Here is a 17,084-nt window from a genome sequence, read left to right as displayed (position 1 = left end):
GAGGAACAATCATTTTGGGAAAGATTTCATCCGTTTCAAGGAACAGGAGCCTTTTTGTAGCCTCTCCCATCTTTCTGTGGCCCATCACATCAGCACCAGGATATTTGCAGCAGGCCCCACTCCTCCATCCTCCAGCACAAGCCAAGGGGTGTTTCACATCACACCAGCCACAATCCTGAACAAAAATACCTTTATTGGATATAGGTTTGGTTTCATAATGAAAATTGAGAATATAATATTTTTCCCCAAAAGAGCATTTATCCACGAATACACAAAAAGCCTGTATTTATGGCAAAAAAAATTACAAAATATTCCTGATTTCTTGCAACGTGTTGGGATTCTTCCTTCTTTACAAAAAAAAAAAAAAAAAAAACAAAAAAACTTTAGAAATGTAGCTGATGTCTCTTTTCTTTTTTTTTTTTTTCCCCTGGTATTTCTCCTGTGCTCCACAACCCTGCCTCACTCTGGTTTTGGTCAGAAGCAACCGATCCCAGTAAGAGATGGAACAAGACAAATATCCGTGTTTGCTCATCCATCCCCTTTTTTTGGCCCCATCCATGAGCAAAAACCCTGTGGGGATACTCCAAAGCAGCAGTGCTGAACACGAAACCAGTTCCACACCATGCTGTCAAAGCAAGCAGGAATATCCAGGGTGAGCCTGGATTGCTTGGTCTGCCACGAGCTCAGCTCCAGTCACCCACTGGGAGTACTGGGCCAGTGGGGAATGTCAGGAATTGTTATGTGCCTGTGAGTATTCATGGCAAAATTATGGATATTATTAATACCTGCGGGTACTGATGGCAAAACAAAACTCAGCCTCCTCCCCCCGGGATGGGGCTTGGCTTTCAAAGGAAAAATAAAAGAAGGAAACAGAGACCTGAAGGGCTCGAGGGAAACCTGCTCTGAGGAACCTGAGGGATGCAAGGACTGAAGGTGCAGAGCAAACCCCACGGGGCTTGGGGCCGGCGTGGGCATTGTCCCGGTGCTGCCTGCACCTCCACCGCCCTCGGGAACGCAAAATCGCTTTTACCTTCCACAGTCGCTCGGGCAGGGGGTGCGAGGCACCCGCCAAAGAGAATCCGCAGCAAGACGCGCCTTGAAAATGCCCTGAAATCCTGAGTCACCTTTAAAACATCGCTTCGGGAGGGGGATTTTTAGCTCTTTACCCGCGTGGTGAGCTCTGAGTCCGATCTCTCCCCCCCACCCCACCCCGGAGCAGCGCTCGGGGGCGTGGGGAGCGTTAATTGCGGGGACAGCTACTGGAAATTAAACACCGCCTCGGAGAAGTGCAGCGGGAAGCAGGAGAGGAAGGGGATGCCGATGTGGTAAAGCCTCCCGTGCACCTGGGAGTCGAGCATGAGGGACGCGTTGAGGGCCGGCCCGACTCCGCCGCCGGCCACCAGCGGGCCGGGGGGGCTCTCCTTGGGGGCTGCCCCGGGCGGCCGCAGCCCCTGCGCCAGGATGCTCTCGATGCTGAAGCTGCGGCCCCGGGATCCGCTGCCGCTCTTGTGCGGCGGGGCGGCAGCGGGGGGCAGCGGGGGCAGCCCCCCGGGAGGAGCCGCGGTGGCCCCGGCCGGGCGCGGCTCGCCCGGCTTGGCCCGCTTGGGCTCGGCCGGGCCGGGCTGCTCGGCGCCCTTGGCGTCCGGAGGGCTCGCGGCTTTGGGCTTCCTCTTCCTGCGGCGGTAGTTGCCGTTCTCGAACATGTCCAGGCAGCGCGGGTCCAGGGTCCAGTAGCTGCCCTTGCCGGGCCGGCCCTTCTCGCGGGGCACCTTGACGAAGCAGTCGTTGAGCGAGAGGTTGTGGCGGATGCTGTTCTGCCAGCCCTGCTTGTTGTCGTGGTAGAAGGGGAAGCGGTCCATGATGAACTGGTAGATGCCGCTCAGGGTCACCTTCTGCTCCGGAGCCTCTTTGATGGCCATGGCGATGAGGGCGATGTAGCTGTACGGGGGTTTCTGAGGGGGGTCCTGCCGGGACATCGCCCCCCCGGGGGCGAAGCCGAGCGCGGCGGGCAGGTAAACCATGGACGGGCTGCCCAGGGGGGAGAGGTGGCTGCCGTAGAGGTGGCTCATGGCCGGCGGGCTCGCAGCTCCTCTTCTTCCCCCTCGGAGCCCAGCGAAGGGACGGGGTAGGGCAGGAACGTGGGGCGAGTCCACCGGGGAGCTGTTTGTGCGAGCTCAGCTCGCAGCCCTGCCTGAAGGAGCTCGCTCTGCCTCTGTCCCTGCTTCATAGCTCTTAAAAAAAAAAAAAAAAAAAAGGGAGGAAAAAAAAAAAGTTAAATAATTGTTGTAAGTTTGCTATTATATGTTGACTTAGCGCTGGAAAATAAATTGTCTCTGATAAACAGTCGTTTGTGTTCTCAGCCCACCCACATTAATTAAAATTTCATTGCTACAAAACTCCGAGCTCTCTCCACGTGTCTCGCTGGTACCAGCCAATGGTCTCCGGGTTATTCCTTCATTTGTTTATAGAATTAGTCTGTTGATAAGTCTGCCCACCCAAGTCGAATCAAGCTGTGTTTATTTGGAAAAATTTCCGGGCACCCAATATATAAACGCACTGATCTGATGTTTGAAATATCACGTCCACCCTTTGACGCTGTAAGCACACACAGCAGAGCAGGATGTTCACTGCTGGAGCTGGGGAGCAGCGGGCAGGGATCCCCCAGCAAAACTGGGGCATTCAACAGCGCAAAAATTAAAAAAATAAATAAATTAAAGAAAGGAAGAGAAAGGGGTGGATGAGGGGAGGAGCAGAGCTGCGATGGCGAGGGAGGAAAAGGGAAGGGGGATCAGGTGTGGAGGGGTCCTTGGCACCTCCCGCTCCCGGGTTTCACCCCGAGGAGACCCCCGGGGACGGGCGAAGGGGGACCCCCTGTGCAGCCCCGCTCGCAGCCCGAGCAGGCAGAGCTGCAGCAAAAGGGGAATTTGGCAGGCCCGGCGAGGAGGGTCAGTATTTGTGAATGCGGGCCTGTTGCTTTATATTATGTACTTTCCTGTTTATAACAAGGAGGGGGATTATAACAACTTTACAAGTGCACACAGCTGGCCGGTGCTTACATTAGGAATTTGTGATGCTCTTTTTCTGTATAAACGTCCAGGTTTGGGGCTGTGTTTTCTGTTGTCGGATTTTTATTTTTTTTTAACATTTACTGACGTAACAGCTTTAATCCGAGGCCCCGAGGGATTCCGAGGCAGTTGGAGGTGTCGCCTGTGTCCCCAGTCCCCCCGCGGGTTTAGACCGGAGGGACCCCCTGTCCTGTGGAGCATCTTTTCTCCGAGGGAGGGAAGAAGAGGCCTGAGGGGGATCCTATCCTTTCCTCCTTCACAGAGAAACATCCCAGCAGCGCAGCTCCCACGGGCCTGCCGGCATTTTTACCTGGCAGGGGAGGAGGTAAAAGCCGAGCTCCGGGTGTCCCCCAGCACCGCCCGGCCCTGGCGATGCCGTGCCCGGATTTCCCTGCAAGTTCCCCTTCATCCATGGGGTTTCTGCCCCAATGTCGCTCCCCTGTCGCGAGAAGGATTTTTCATCCCCGGGGTAAAACCCAGCGCGATGCTGTGGAGCCCTGAAGCCTCCAGGAGAGCCTGGGAAAGGCAGCCGGGGTGCGCAGGGGGGCGGCTTCTCGGGGGTGGGAGGTGTGGGGGTCTCCCCTCTCACTGGCTGGAACTCACCCTCCAACACCTAAATCCGCATCCCCCCCGCGCCCTGCGGCCCCCGGGAGCTGCAGCACCCGCCCGCCGTGCCAAAACCTCAGTAAACCCCCAAATAAATAAAGAGAGAGGTGAAAGGAGGGGTCTGGCGGAGCAGCCCCGCCGCCCCTGGAGCATCCCCGGCGGGGAGGGATGGAGCAGAGCGCGGCTGCTCCGAGCCGCCCGGAGCATCCTCAGAGCAGCCAGCGAGGGTCTTCCCCCCTCAGCCTCCTCCTCTCCGCACCTCGGGGAGTCCCCCGCTGCTTGAGACGCTCCAGGCGCGGATTAGTAGAACAATAAATACTCGCGTGTACGGCAGGAGACAGTCACGGGCTCCCGCTCTCTCCCCGAGCTCCCTCCCCCAGCCAAATTCTTGTTTTCCCCTCTTGGCGGTGGGAAATCCTTGGAGGCGGGGACGCGGCTTTTCTCTCCGCTCCTTCTTCCCAGCTCATGTGCTGCGTGTTATCCCTGGTGTCCCTTCCCTGCCGGCGGCATCGCTGGAGCTCTTCAGCTGCGTTATCCGCACGGGATCAGCCTCCGAGAGGCTCCGACGGCTGCGGGGGGACCGGGGGAAAGCGACAGAGGGGGGTTCTCCTTGATGCTGTTGGTACCGTCGCTCTTTCTCTAAACAGAAGAAAAATTAAAACAAAAAAAAAAAAAAAAAAAAAAAAAACACAAAAAAAAAAAAAAAAAAAAAAAAAACCACACACACACAAAAAAAAATAAAATAAACAAACAACGCGGAGCCGGCGATGGAGGCGCTCCTGGATGAGTTTCCCCTCCTCTCCAGCTGACGAGCCCCTTTTAAAGCAGCAGCCAGGAGAGATCCCGCCCGGAGCCCCCGGCGGGAGCAGGGCGCAAATGAGCTCTCCCCGTTCCTGCTGCATCCCGGGAAACGGGGAAGAAAGGGTGGAAATCAGGGATTCCCAGTCCTGCTGCACCTAAGGATTGGGGCAGCAGGGGTGGAAATCAGGGATTGCCATTCCCGATCCATCCCGGGAAATGGGAAAGAAGGGGTGTGAATTAGAGCTCCCCTTTCCTGCTGCATCCCGGGAAAGGGGGGAAGAAAGGGCGGAAATCGGGAATTCCCAATCCTGCTGCATCCCAGCCTTGGGGGGAAGAAGGGTGTGAATCAGAACTCCCCATTCCTGATCCACGCCGGGAAATGGGGAAGAAGGGGCGTAAATCAGTGAAGGGGTGTGAATCAGTGATCCCCATTCCTGATCCATCCCAGGAAATGGGGAAGAAGGAGTGTAAATCAGTGAAGGGGTGTGAATCAGTGAAGGGCTGTAAATCAGTGATCCCCATTTCTGATCCGTGCCGGGAAATGGGGGGAGCAGGCTCCCCACTCCTTCTGCATCACAATTTTGGGAGCAACAAGGGCTGTAAATCAGCGATCCCCACTCCCGCATTAGTCCTGCCCAGGGAAAATGGGGTGTAAATCAGAGCTCCTCATTCCTGCTGCATTGCGGGAAATGGGGGAAAGGGGGTGTAAATCAGAGCTCCCTACTTCTGCAGCACCCGAGGATGTGAGGAGCAGGGCAAAAAACAGCGGTCCCCACTCCTGCTGAATCCCAGCCTGGAGGGGAGCAGGAACGTAAATCCATGATCCCCATTCCTGCCGCATCCCGGCCTGGGGGAGAGCAGGGGTGTGACCCAGAGCTCCCCATCGTGCCGCATCCCGGCCGTGCTCCTCAGGGATGACCTCCCGGAGCTGCTGCCCCTCGCCCCTGGCCGAGCACAGATGCCAGATCTCTCGGTACCCCCGGGATCAGGGATGGATTTCCTTCTCTCCCGGCCTTCCAGTGCCGGCTGTGGATTTTCTGCGAAGTCCCTTCGGAAATGACAGAAGAGCTCGTGGCCTTCCCCAAAAACCGCTCGGCCGGCGCCGTCCCACGAGTTCCAGGGAAGGTGGGATTGCTTGGGAGGGACAAGGCAGCTCTGCTGGGCTGTGCGGAGGCCTGGGGGGATTCCTGGGGGGATTCCTGGAGGGAATGTGTTCCACCCGGGGCCTGGAGCACCAGGGAAACGCTCCCTTGACTGGGCTGTGGGAATGAGATGGAAAACCGCTGGCTCTGCTCCCCAAGACCGAAACTGGCTGGGGTTTGGGACAGGTTTGCAAACCCGGTGTGAATGGTAATACAAGAAAAAAAAAATAGGAAACCCATCCATCATTCTCATCCTCTTCCCGGAGCCCCCCTGAGCCCCAGCCCGGGGCTACCGGCCCTACAGCAGCACCAGCCAGTCCCGGGGCCAAACCTGCCCCCTGACCTGGGGGAGAGGGGCTGTGCGGGGTTTGTGCTGCTCCTTCAGCGGGCTGCAAGCCAAATCTGGTCATGGCTGCCTCCAAAAGTTACCCCGGGCCTTCCTCCTTCCTTCACTTCTTCCTTCTGCTCCGGCCAGGCTGGAGTCACCTGTCGCGACAGATTCTGATCGCGGTACCGAGATCCCTATCGCGGCTTTTAAACAGTCACCAAAGGATCCTCTCAGCTCCCCTGCGACACCAGCCCACCCCAAAGGGCTCTCATGAGACACCAGCCCACCCCAAAGGGCTCTCATGAGACACGAGCCATCCCAAAAGGCTCTCCTGCGACACCAACCCACCCCAAAAAGGCTCTCCAGAATCACCAGCCCACCCTAAAGGGCTCCCCTGCAACACCAGACCACCCTAAAAGGCTCTCATGAAACTCCAGCCCACCCTAAAAGGCTCCCCCGTGACACCAGCCCACCCCAAAAAGGCTCTCCAGAATCACCAGCCCACCCTAAAGGGCTCCCCTGCAACACCAGACCACCCTAAAAGGCTCTCATGAAACTCCAGCCCACCCTAAAAGGCTCCCCCGTGACACCAGCCCACCCCAAAAAGGCTCTCCAGAATCACCAGCCCACCCCAAAAGGTTCTCCCGACACACCAGCCCACCCCAAAGGGCTCCCCGTGGGGTGTTTGGGGTTCGGACAGGGGGGCACAGCAGAGGGACGATGCTCGCAGCCCCCCAGGAGCGCTCCAGAGGGACGGGACACGGGACAGGACACGGGACAGGGGACGGGAGCGGCGCAGATCCCGTGCGGGAGCGACCTGCGGGCGAGGTGGGGAAAGAAACACCAAAAAAAAGGAGTCTGGGGGGGAAAGGGACGCCAGGAACTGTCCAGCAGCAGGCGGGGGAGGCTGCAGAGCCCTGGGGGTGCCCCGGGTCCCGCTCCCGCATCCCATCCCTGCCTGAGGAGAAGGGTCCCCAAATTCCCAGCGCCCTGGTGGGAAGATGTGGGAGCCATCCCGGCATCGCTCGAGGCGTGTGGGAAAAGCCACAGCAGCACCTGACTTCAGCCCTCTCCCCCCACAGCCACCCCGGGGTCCAAGCAGGAAAAAATCCCGCGGGAAGACAGTCTGGACTGGGGAGGAATTATTTCCCAATTCATATTTTTCCCCTCTTTTTCTCCTATTTACTTTCTTTTCACCGTTTTGCTCCCTTTATTTCCCTATTTTTTAATACTTTGCACTCTGTGTTTTCTCTTATTGAGAGAGGACTTTGACTTTTATTTCATAAAAAAATAATAAAAAAGAAGAAAATATAAAATTAGATTTAAAACACCCTCTAAGAGCCAGGAAAAACGGCGAGGAGCATTTCTACAAGAATGTTCCTTAAAATACAGATCAAGTGAGGTTCGGACATTTTTTTCTCATTTAAATCGAGAGTTTCGCTGCTTTTTGCCAGCTTTCAAGCGCAGGCGAAATTTAACCGGTCAAAACCAATTTAAATCATCGATTTCAACAGCCTGACGTGGGTATAACCCCTCCCGAACCAAAAAAAAAATGGGTTTTGAGGGGCACTGGGGGGCTGCGGGAGGTGGGATGGGGCACGGTTGGGATTTTTCCCCTGGAAATGCTGCATGGATGGGATTTTACAGCTGGAAAAGGAGCCTGGCTCCAGAGAGCTGCGTTTGAAAAGCTCCAAAGACCTCCTAAACTCGGCTTTAGGCTTTGCCGGCATTCCCAGGCTGTCGGGATTGCTAAATCCGGCGTTTTACCCTGGATTAAAAGGCTTGAACAGGTTAAAGGATGATTTGGGAAAAGCCAGAATACCTGGCAGTGCCCGGCCTTGAGATCAGGAGCTTCAATAGCTGAAGAAAAAGCCCAAAATCAGCCAATTCTTCAAACCAAGAGGGGATTTCAAACCCGAAATGGTTCTCGAGTGAACTTTCCACCTTTCTAAGACTCCGCAGCGAGGCCGGGTTGGAATGACGGCTCTCACTCCCAGGCGCTGGGGATTCCTTGCAAGAAAACCAAATAAATAAAATAAATGGATTTTTTGGGGGGAGTGGGTGTTTGCTGCCCTGGAAAGAGCCCCGCGCTCGCAAGGACGGGGCGAGAGGAGCAGGAATTCCCCTCCCTGCGCCTCCTGTTTTCCTGTTTTCCCCATGGCAGGCCTGGGAAAACTCCCGAAATTTCACGCTGGAAGGGATTTGGGATTGAGGGGGCTCAGCCCCGCCGTGGTTTTCCTTCCCCACCCTCCCCGCTTGTACAATTCCAGCTCTTCACGTGAATTCAACCTTGTCTCCGAGAAAGAAAGCTCTCAGAAAGCTTCAGGAAAATCGTTTTTGTTTTAAAATCAACCACTGCCACGTTTTCTGCGTGAAGGAGGAAAAAAAAAACCTGTTAAAAAATCCCCAGTTTATACACAGAGAAGCGCCAGACTTGGAGCAGAAAAAACCAGCATGGATTTATTTTAAGGTAAGTACAACAATTAGGACCACATAAGACAAACGAACTTTGAAGCAGGTTAAAGCAAATAGTCCTTAGAAATGGTAAAAGTGAAATCTATTATACAAAACATCACACGTCGTAAATAATAATAAAAAAGTATCAGATACTTTGTCTATTTTTTCCTTAAAAAAAAAATCCACCAGCAAAAAATAAATTATTTCCTCGTCTTGCGAAAAGAACAGCTCTAAAACGAAAGAAAATCTATTGCATAATTGTACACAGAAGAAGAAGAAGAAATCACTTGTCATGAATTTGGAAGTTAGGAACCGTTGGGCGAGACAAAAATAATCCAGTGAACTCAACTTTAAATATTATATTAATGGCTCTGAAAATCAGCCTGATTAGAAATCCACATATTTTTTACAGCACAACAGAGAACTCAAAAAATACCCAGGACATATATTTATATATATATTTATAAACTTTTGTTTTCCTTTTAAAACGTATAAATGGTCGTTGCGATATTGGTCCATAACTTATTTTTCTGAGACCCCCTATACTTTAGCATATAAAATTTGCCACTTTTAGATAGACATATATATATATAATTTTTTTAACCTTTTTCTTTTCTTTCTTTTTTTTTTTTTTGTTTTTTTTTTTCTTTTTCAAATGAGAGATCCCCCTTTTTTCAAGTAAAATCTACTTGTCCGGAATTTAAGGAAGCCTAAAAACGGGGCTTTTGGGATCTTCGAACTCTGTGGCCGCAAAGTCCACGGGGAAGCTGTCAGATTCATTTTTATTGCTGTGGGTTTCATTCTCCCGATCTTTTTTTAAAAATTATTATTATTATTAATAATAATTTTTTTTTTAACGGGGCTAAGCTGGGGGTGTCGGCTACTCAGTACTTAGTGCAGTCGTAGGAGTAGGGGGCGGCGTGGCGGTATAGGGAGGGCGCGGATCTGTAGGGGATCTGACAGGCCGAGTTGCTGCTCACCTGATGCTCGCTCAGCGCCGCGCTCTCCATCCCCAGCCGGTGCGACGTGAACATTTCCCTCACGTTGGGAAAAGTCTGCTGCTGCGAGCCGAAAGTGTGCCCGGGCAGGTGGCTCAGCTCAGCGCCGTGGTTCAGGTACCAAGAAGAAGCCGCGGGCTGTCCCCCCGCCGTCCCTCCGCCTCCTCCTCCTCCTCCTCCTCCTGCGCCGTGGGGATGCCCGGTGCCCAGCGCTCCGTCCTGCCCCGCGGGCAGGCTCAGCGTGCCCAGCGGCGAGGGCGCGCCGCTGGGATGCTCCGCCAGCCCTTCCTCCAGCGGGGCGCACATGTGGGCCGGCCTGTCGCCGCTGTAGAGGCTCATGGCCCGCATGCTGCAGTGGTAGCTCCCACTAGTGTCCAGCGCCTGGCCGCACGCCGCGCCGTAGCCCGCTTGCCCCGCGGGGTAGCCCAGCGCCAGCCCGCCGCCCGTCCGGCCCGAGGCGGCACTCACCGGGCTCAGGTCGCCCGCGGGGGAAGTCCGCAGGGTCATGATGCTCTCGACGCTGAAGCCCGGCAGCCCGTTGCCGGCCGGGTGATGCTCGGGCAGCGCCGCGTCCGGCGAGGCGGCGGCGGCGGGCGGCGAGGCGGCGCTGCGGGGGCTGTCCCGCAGGGCCCCGCCGCTGGCCGGGCTCAGCGTCTCCACCTTGGTGATCACGGGCAGCTCGGGAGACGCCGTCTCGCTCTTGATCACCACCTTCTTCTCGGAGGCCGGCGCCGAGGCGGAGGAAGAGGAAGAGGAGGAGGAGGCTTCCTTGGGGAGCTCGGCGCCGGGCAGCCCGGGGGGCTTGGGCTGCTCCTTCAGCAGCCGCTCCCGGGCCTCCTCCTTCTCCTTGGAGACATCCTTCTTCTTGAAGCGTCTCCGGCGGCGCAGGAAGCTGCCGTTCTCGAACATGTTGTAGGAGTCGGGGTCCAGGGTCCAGTAGCTGCCCTTGCCCGGCTTCTTGTCGTCGCGGGGCACCTTGACGAAGCACTCGTTGAGCGAGAGGTTGTGGCGGATGCTGTTCTGCCAGCCCTGCTTGTTCTCTCGGTAGAAAGGGAAGCGGTCCATGATGAACTGGTAAATCCCATTGAGCGTGATCTTCTTGTCGGGGGCGTTCTGGATGGCCATGGTGATGAGGGCGATGTAGCTGTAAGGTGGCTTCACCAGGTCCTTGGGGGCGGTGGGCTGGTGCGGGTGGTAGGGGCCGTAGGAGCGCCCCATGCCCGCCGCGTACTGCTCGGCGTGGCCCGAATAGACGCTCATGGGGTTGCCCATGCCGCCGTAGGTCCCGGCAGCCCGGTAGTAGTTCTGCTCGCTTAAATACGGCACCACTCCCAAAGCGTTGGGGTCCGAGACGGAGTAGCGAGCCTGCATCATGGAGAGGGGCTTGGAGGACAGGAGGAAGAGGAGGACGGTGGAAGGGCCTCACCCCCGTCCGGGACCCCTCCGCGGAGAAGGGAGAGAGGGAGAGAGCGGCAGAGAAAGAGAGAGAGAGTCTCGGAGCCGAGCTCAATCCCAGCGTGTCCTCTAGCAGCGGCACGGCAGCGGCATCCTCCGGGTCGCCGGGGGCAGGGTGGTCTCTGGCGGCCTCTCCCTCCCTCTGTATGACTGTGATTCTGCTACACACGCCTACGGCCCGCGGCGGGCGCTGCTGCGGGGAGCTGGGCTGGTGGTGTGAGGGGGGGGCCTGTTCTCGCAGGAAAAGGGAATTTAAAAAAATAAAAATAAAAAACAAAACTGAAGAATTTAAAAAAAAAAAATTAAAAAAAAAAAACTTGGAAAAAATTTTAAAAAGGAAAAGACGAAGAAGCAGCCTTGCGGAAAACCCAGTCCTGGTCACAAGAGCGGCCCGAAGCGTTCCGGAGCCCCCGGAGGGGTGCGGGAGCCGCCGAGCTCCCTCCCGGCCGCGCTGCGCAGCTTCAAAACCGCCCCGCGCCGCCGCCGCGCTTTTACTCCCCGCCGGCCCCGCCCCGCGCCGCGAGCCCCGCGCCGGCACCGCGGCCCCTCCGCGCCCCTCCGGCGGGGTTCGGCCCCGAAAACAGCCCCAAAAACCAGCCCCGAGCCGCCCCCGGGATGTGCCCGCCGCCCGCCGCTCGCCGCCAACGGCGGGGTTTGTGAGCGCTGCTCGCGGGCAGGTTGGTGGCGGGAGCGGCGGCACCGCGCCGGTGTCGCGGTGTGCCCGCGGCCGGCGGGTCGTGCGTTTAAAATAGAAATATAATTTAAATATATTTAAGTGGAATTCGTGGGGACAGGCCGCCGGGCGCTCGCACGGTGGCGGTGACATCGCGGTGTGCCGTCGTTGCGGGTTCAGAGGTTCCTCCGCCGATTTGGGGGAGTTTGGGGACATTTTATTATTACAGAAAATACCCAACAAAACCAACAGAAAGCAGAGAGAACATTTAAGTGTCTATATATTTTTATTTTTCGTTCCGGGCATTGAGGTGGATTTTCTCGTGCCTGTGAAATCCGCCCCTCTGCCCAGTCCCTAATGAGTTCATTAGAGGCAATCAGAGCGGGACAATTAGGGACGCGCGGTGACCAAGTGTAAACTCAAAGTGTCGGGGGAAGCTGCTGCGAATTGTTCTGTTCCACCCGGGAGAAGCGTGGGTCTGCCGGCCGAAGGAACCGAGGTGGGAAACCAGCGATTTCCCCGCTCCGCAGGGGAAAAAATAAAATAAATCAGATTATATCTATAATCAAAAATAGCGCTGCAAAATCGATCCGAGCCCGAAAAGACCGAGATAAGGTCGGAATGAATTTGCTGTCACCTCGCTCGGGCTCCTTCCCGCCGCCTCCCCCGAGCCTGGCCGCTGCCGCTGCGATTCCTGAGCGGTGATTTTGGGGTTTCTTACACTGTAATTTTGCCTTGTCCTCCTTGCAATTTGTGCGGTTTCGTAAGGCTTTAAACAAAGATATTTTTTCCCCCAAAGTCGGGCTGGGATTTTGGCCGGCTGCTGGGATCCAGGGTCCCTTTCCCGCTCGCGGCTCCGGCCGTGGGAACCCGGCGGGGCTGTTAATTACCGGAGATTTTCTTAATAAGAAAGGAAACGATTTATGTGATAACTAAGGGGAGGGAAAAAAAATTAAATTATGAGGCAGCTCCTCTACAAGGAGGGATGGTTAAAAATTATCTGCGATGGAAAAATTCATTGGGGAGTTTCTCCGGGAGCTTCACAATTTTTATTCAGTTTTGACGGAAATAATTTTGAATGTTCGGGGAGGGTTTCATCCACCGAGAAAATGTCCGAGGTATTTTCTTTGGGAAAACAAATAGGGAATTCAGCGAGATAAAATTATACATTTCATGTAAATGTATGACCATAAGAGAAAACTTTTTTTTTTTTTCTGGAATCATTTGAGAACGACTTCACACTTTTATGTTCGGTTTTCAAATAAATCACATTTTTCGCAACAACTTGGGCTGTGTCTCAGCGTACACAAGTACATGGGATTTATTTAACGATATAAGTTTATAAAATGCTGGAATTTTATAAAAGAGAGCTTGGGTAAAGCCACTCCTGCGGTGTCGCAGTGCTGTCCCTTCCTAGAAGCCTGGAGAAATATCCTTGGTGGAATCTTACCTCTCCTCGGCTGAAAACTTTACCGAACTGAATTTCTGCAGAACCCCCAGAAGCAGCCAAAGTTCTTTGCTTGCTGCAGCTGGGCACCGAGCAGAGACCCAACCAGCGGGCTCGGAACAGCCCAAAATTCGAACGGCTTGGAGAAAACAAAGTAAAATTTCAGCATTATGAAAAATACGGGGGCAGCGCGGGGAAAGGAGCCCCTTCGAGGAGGAGAGCGGGAGGCGCTTGGGAATGCGGGATTCCCCCGCGGGGCTCCCCTCGCCCGGTTCTCCGGGGGAGCCGCCGGTTTTCCTCTCGCAGCCTTTACCGGCAGCGGAGCGTTCGCAGCGCTCGGGGCGCCCCGGGGGCCGCTCCCGGGGCCGCTCCCGGTGTCATTCCCGGGGCCGCACCGGGACAGCTGCGGGGCCCTTCGCGGTGTCGCTCGGGGGCCATTCCCGGTCTGTTCCCGGGCCGTTCCCGGTGTCACTCCGGGGCCATTCCCAGGGTCGTTCCCGGTGCCGCTCCGGGACCATTCTCGGGCTATTCCCGGTGTCCTTCCCGGTGCCACTCGGGGACCGTTCCCGGGCTATTCCCGGTGTCATTCCCGGGCTGTTCCCAAGCCGTTCCCGGTGTCATTCCCGGGGCCGTTCACGGGCCATTCCTGTGCTGTTCCCGGGACCGTTCCCGGGCCATTCCCGTGCCATTCCCAGAGTGTTCCCGGTGCCGCTCCCGGGCTATTCCCGGTGCCGTTCCCGGGCTATTCCCGGTGCCGCTCCCGGGCCCGCTCCGCTCTCACCTGCCCGCGGGGGCTCCGCGCGGCGTGTGTCGCCCCCCAGGGGACACCGCGAGGACTGCAGCGCTCCCCGGCACCGCCCGGCGCGGGGACAGACAGAGGGACGGGGACAGACAGAGGGACGGGGAGAGGACACAGGGACAGGATGGGGACAGGAGAGGCTGAGCAGGAAAAGAGGGAGAAGCGTGGGACAGAGGATGGCGGTGGGAGCAACGGAGAGAGAGGGTGAGTGGAGAAAATGAGTGGGCAAAGGGAGAGGAGAAGTAGGGAGGAAACAAGGAAGGAAACAGGGAAGGAAGGAAACAAGGAAACAAGGAAGGAAGGAAACAAGGAAGGAAACAAGGAAACAAGGAAACAAGGAAACAAGGAAGGAAGGAAGGAAGCCGTTCCCGGTGCCGCTCCGGGACCATTCTCGGGCTATTCCCGGTGTCCTTCCCGGTGCCACTCGGGGACCGTTCCCGGGCTATTCCCGGTGTCATTCCCGGGCTGTTCCCAAGCCGTTCCCGGTGTCATTCCCGGAAGGAAGGAAGGAAGGAAGGAAGGAAGGAAGGAAGGAAGGAAGGAAGGAAGGAAGGAAGGAAGGAAGGAAATTAAAGGAGTGAGAGGAGAGAAGGAGAGGAAGAAAAATATTGCGGAAGAAGGAGAAAGAATGAAAAAAAGAGGAAGACAGAAATAAAGGAAGAAAGAAGTAGAGGAAAAGCAAGATGGAAAGAGGAAGGAAAGGAAAAGGAAAAGGAAAAGGAAAAGGAAAAGGAAAAGGAAAAGGAAAAGGAAAGAGAAAGGAAAAGGGTGTCTGGCACCACTCCAGCCAGACCCCAAGATGGAAAGAGGAAGGAAAAGGAAAAGGAAAAGGAAAAGGAAAAGGAAAAGGAAAAGGAAAAGGAAAAGGAAAAGGAAAAGGAAAAGGAAAAGGAAAGAGAAAGGAAAAGGGTGTCTGGCACCACTCCAGCCAGACCCATGGGTGCCCATGATTTTCTCCCGGTTTAGCACCCGGAGGGGCAGGAAGCTCTGGCTGCTCCATCCCAATTTTCCAGACATCGCTGGACAGCCTGGGCCAGCCCCACCTGCCTTGAGGTGCCTCCTTCCACATGGTTATTCCATAAACACAGACATTCACTCACACGTATCCACACGTATCATATCATATTATATTATATATTAAAATTTCCTATCTATATTACAAGTCCTGAGTCCTACAGCGTTCCACCAACAAGCTACAAAATTCCTCACTATCTTTGTCTTTGACAGTTTAAGGCTAAACTGTCCAATTAAGAAATGACACCTAAATTATTTCCACTTTCAACCCAGTAACTGATCACTCAAAGTCTCAATGTGGATTTTTCTGTCCAATTACAAACCACCCAAACCCATGAAGAATAAGATGAAGAAGAACAACCAGACACTGCCCTAAAACCTCCATCTCACCCCATATGTATTGCTATATTCCAAAACCTTGAACTCTGAGCTTTCTAACCTTAAAAAACTCTACGTTTTTAACCTTAAACTCACAGTTTTCCCCCCTGTGATATCACACACCCAAACTCCACACCCACAATCCCGGTGCTACCAATGAATTTTGGAAGCTCCTCCACAGCCTCAGGTCAAAGACAGAATTTCCTTGTGGGTCTTCAGCACAGAAAGTTTCAAATCCTCAGCATCCAGCAGAAAGGCTCGTCCCAGACCCACCAGCGCTCCAAAACTTCGATTTTTGGGTGCTTTATTGAGAAGGTGAAGCCTCACTGCAGCAGCCTGGCCAAGTGGAGTGTAAATATATAATATAATATAATATAATATAATATAATATAATATAATATAATATAATATAATATAATATAATATAATATAATATAATATAATATAATATAATTAATATAACATAACATAACATAACATAACATAACATAACATAACATAATATAATATAATATAATATAATATAATGTAAATATAATATAGTAAATATACTACAATATAATACACTACAATACAACATAATATAGTACAATATAATATAAATAATAGTAAATATACCAACTCTGAAGACATTTCCCCCACTCCCCAGCACGCTTTAAAATAAATCTTTATAAATTTAATTCCCCCTTTCATTGTTGCCCTGACCCCTCCATCCCGCTCGGGAATGTTGGGATTCTCAAACTCCTTTTTTTGAGGTGGCTTTAGTAGAATGTCCTAATTTTATGAATAATAAATTGTGCAAACACATAATTTATTATGCAATTAAAGGCGAGCAGGAAGACAACTTGCAGAGTTGGATATTGCTTTATTCACCACCGGCCAGTTTTAAAGGGAAAAGTCATTAATGTGAGGGATGGTTTTACAAAAAGCAGGGTGGGATTTCACCCCCAGCCACAAGACGTGGCGGAAGGCCCGTGATATTTGTAGAAAATCTCACATTAACGCGCCAGCACGCCTTTATTATGTTTAATTCCAGAAATAAACCGGGCCCTCAGGACCTTCCCTCACGGCGCTCCCGCCGCTCGGCCTTCGAGGCGTTTTGAGCCCTCAGCGCCGCCGTAGCCGAGGAGGCGTGGCTAACGCGGCGGTTCCGCCCCTCAGCGCTGCCAATGAGGGGGCGTGACTTAACTACAGTGACGTCACTATCTAAAGGGGCATACGTGAGGAGGGCGTGGTTGTGACGTCATAGCAGATGTACTAGGGGTGGGCGGGGCGTAGCTGACGTCACAGGCAAACGGGAGGGGTGGCGGTGACGTCACGGCGGGCGGGTGCGGGCGGCGATGGCGGTGACGTCACGGCGATGGCGGCCGCGGGCCGGGCGCTGCCCTCAGCGGGCCGCTCCAAGGGGGACATCCGGGAGAGGGTGTGGGAGCACCTGGAGGCCTCCGGCCTGGCCGACTTCCCGCGGCCCGTGCGCGGCCGCATCCCCAACTTCAAGGTACGGCGGCGGCCGGCGCTGGGCCGCGTCCTCCTGCCGCTGCTTCCCTCCCCGCGCTGCCCGGAGCGGCCCCCAGTGCCCTGCAGTGCTCCTCAGTGCTCCTCAGTGCCCCCGATGACCCTCAGTGCCCCCCAATTCCTCCCCCAGTGCCCCTCAGTGCCTCCCAGTGCTCCCTCAGTGCCTCCCAGTGCCCCCAGTAAACCCCCAGTGCCCTCCAGTGCCACCGGTGACCCTCAGTTCCCCTCAGTTCTCCCCCAGTGCTGCCCAGTTCCCATTCAGTGCTCCCCAATTCCCCCTCATTCCCCCCCAATGTCCCCTCAGTTGCCCCCGAGTGCCCCCTCATTCCCCCCAAGTGCCCTTAGCGCCCCCCAGTTCCCTTCAGTGCCCCCCAATCCCCCTCTCAGTGCCCCCCAGTGTCCCCCA

The 17,084-nt window shown here is 54.7% G+C and overlaps 3 protein-coding genes across 4 annotated transcripts in view; 1 reads left to right on the top strand and 2 right to left on the bottom strand.

The window, feature by feature from the left end:
* Positions 1–492: 492 nt before the first annotated feature.
* FOXL1 (forkhead box L1) lies at positions 493–3,960 on the bottom strand. Its single transcript, XM_039721530.1, has 2 exons — positions 3,931–3,960; positions 493–2,231 (listed from the first exon to the last, which is right to left on the bottom strand). Exon 2 carries the CDS (start codon positions 2,067–2,069, stop codon positions 1,257–1,259), a length of 813 nt encoding a protein of 270 aa, XP_039577464.1. The 5' UTR covers positions 2,070–2,231; positions 3,931–3,960; the 3' UTR covers positions 493–1,256.
* A 4,430-nt stretch (positions 3,961–8,390) lies between these two features.
* On the bottom strand, positions 8,391–11,327 carry FOXC2 (forkhead box C2). Its single transcript, XM_039721529.1, has one exon. The coding sequence runs from the start codon at positions 10,769–10,771 to the stop codon at positions 9,284–9,286; it is 1,488 nt and encodes a 495-aa protein (XP_039577463.1). The 5' UTR covers positions 10,772–11,327; the 3' UTR covers positions 8,391–9,283.
* A 5,150-nt stretch (positions 11,328–16,477) lies between these two features.
* MTHFSD (methenyltetrahydrofolate synthetase domain containing) overlaps positions 16,478–17,084 on the top strand; it is a 14,181-nt gene continuing 13,574 nt past the window's right edge. For both annotated transcript variants that reach the window (XM_039721453.1, XM_039721455.1), the window contains exon 1: positions 16,478–16,661. In XM_039721453.1, coding sequence (XP_039577387.1) covers positions 16,524–16,661 — 138 coding nt within the window. In that variant the 5' untranslated portion in view covers positions 16,478–16,523. The remainder of the gene's footprint in view (positions 16,662–17,084) is intronic.

Source organism: Passer montanus, unplaced genomic scaffold, assembly GCF_014805655.1.
Source record: "Passer montanus isolate IOZ18808 unplaced genomic scaffold, ASM1480565v1 scaffold45, whole genome shotgun sequence".
In the NCBI taxonomy this organism is placed as follows: Eukaryota; Metazoa; Chordata; class Aves; order Passeriformes; family Passeridae; genus Passer; species Passer montanus.
This window is presented reverse-complemented; position numbering and strand designations above follow the sequence as displayed.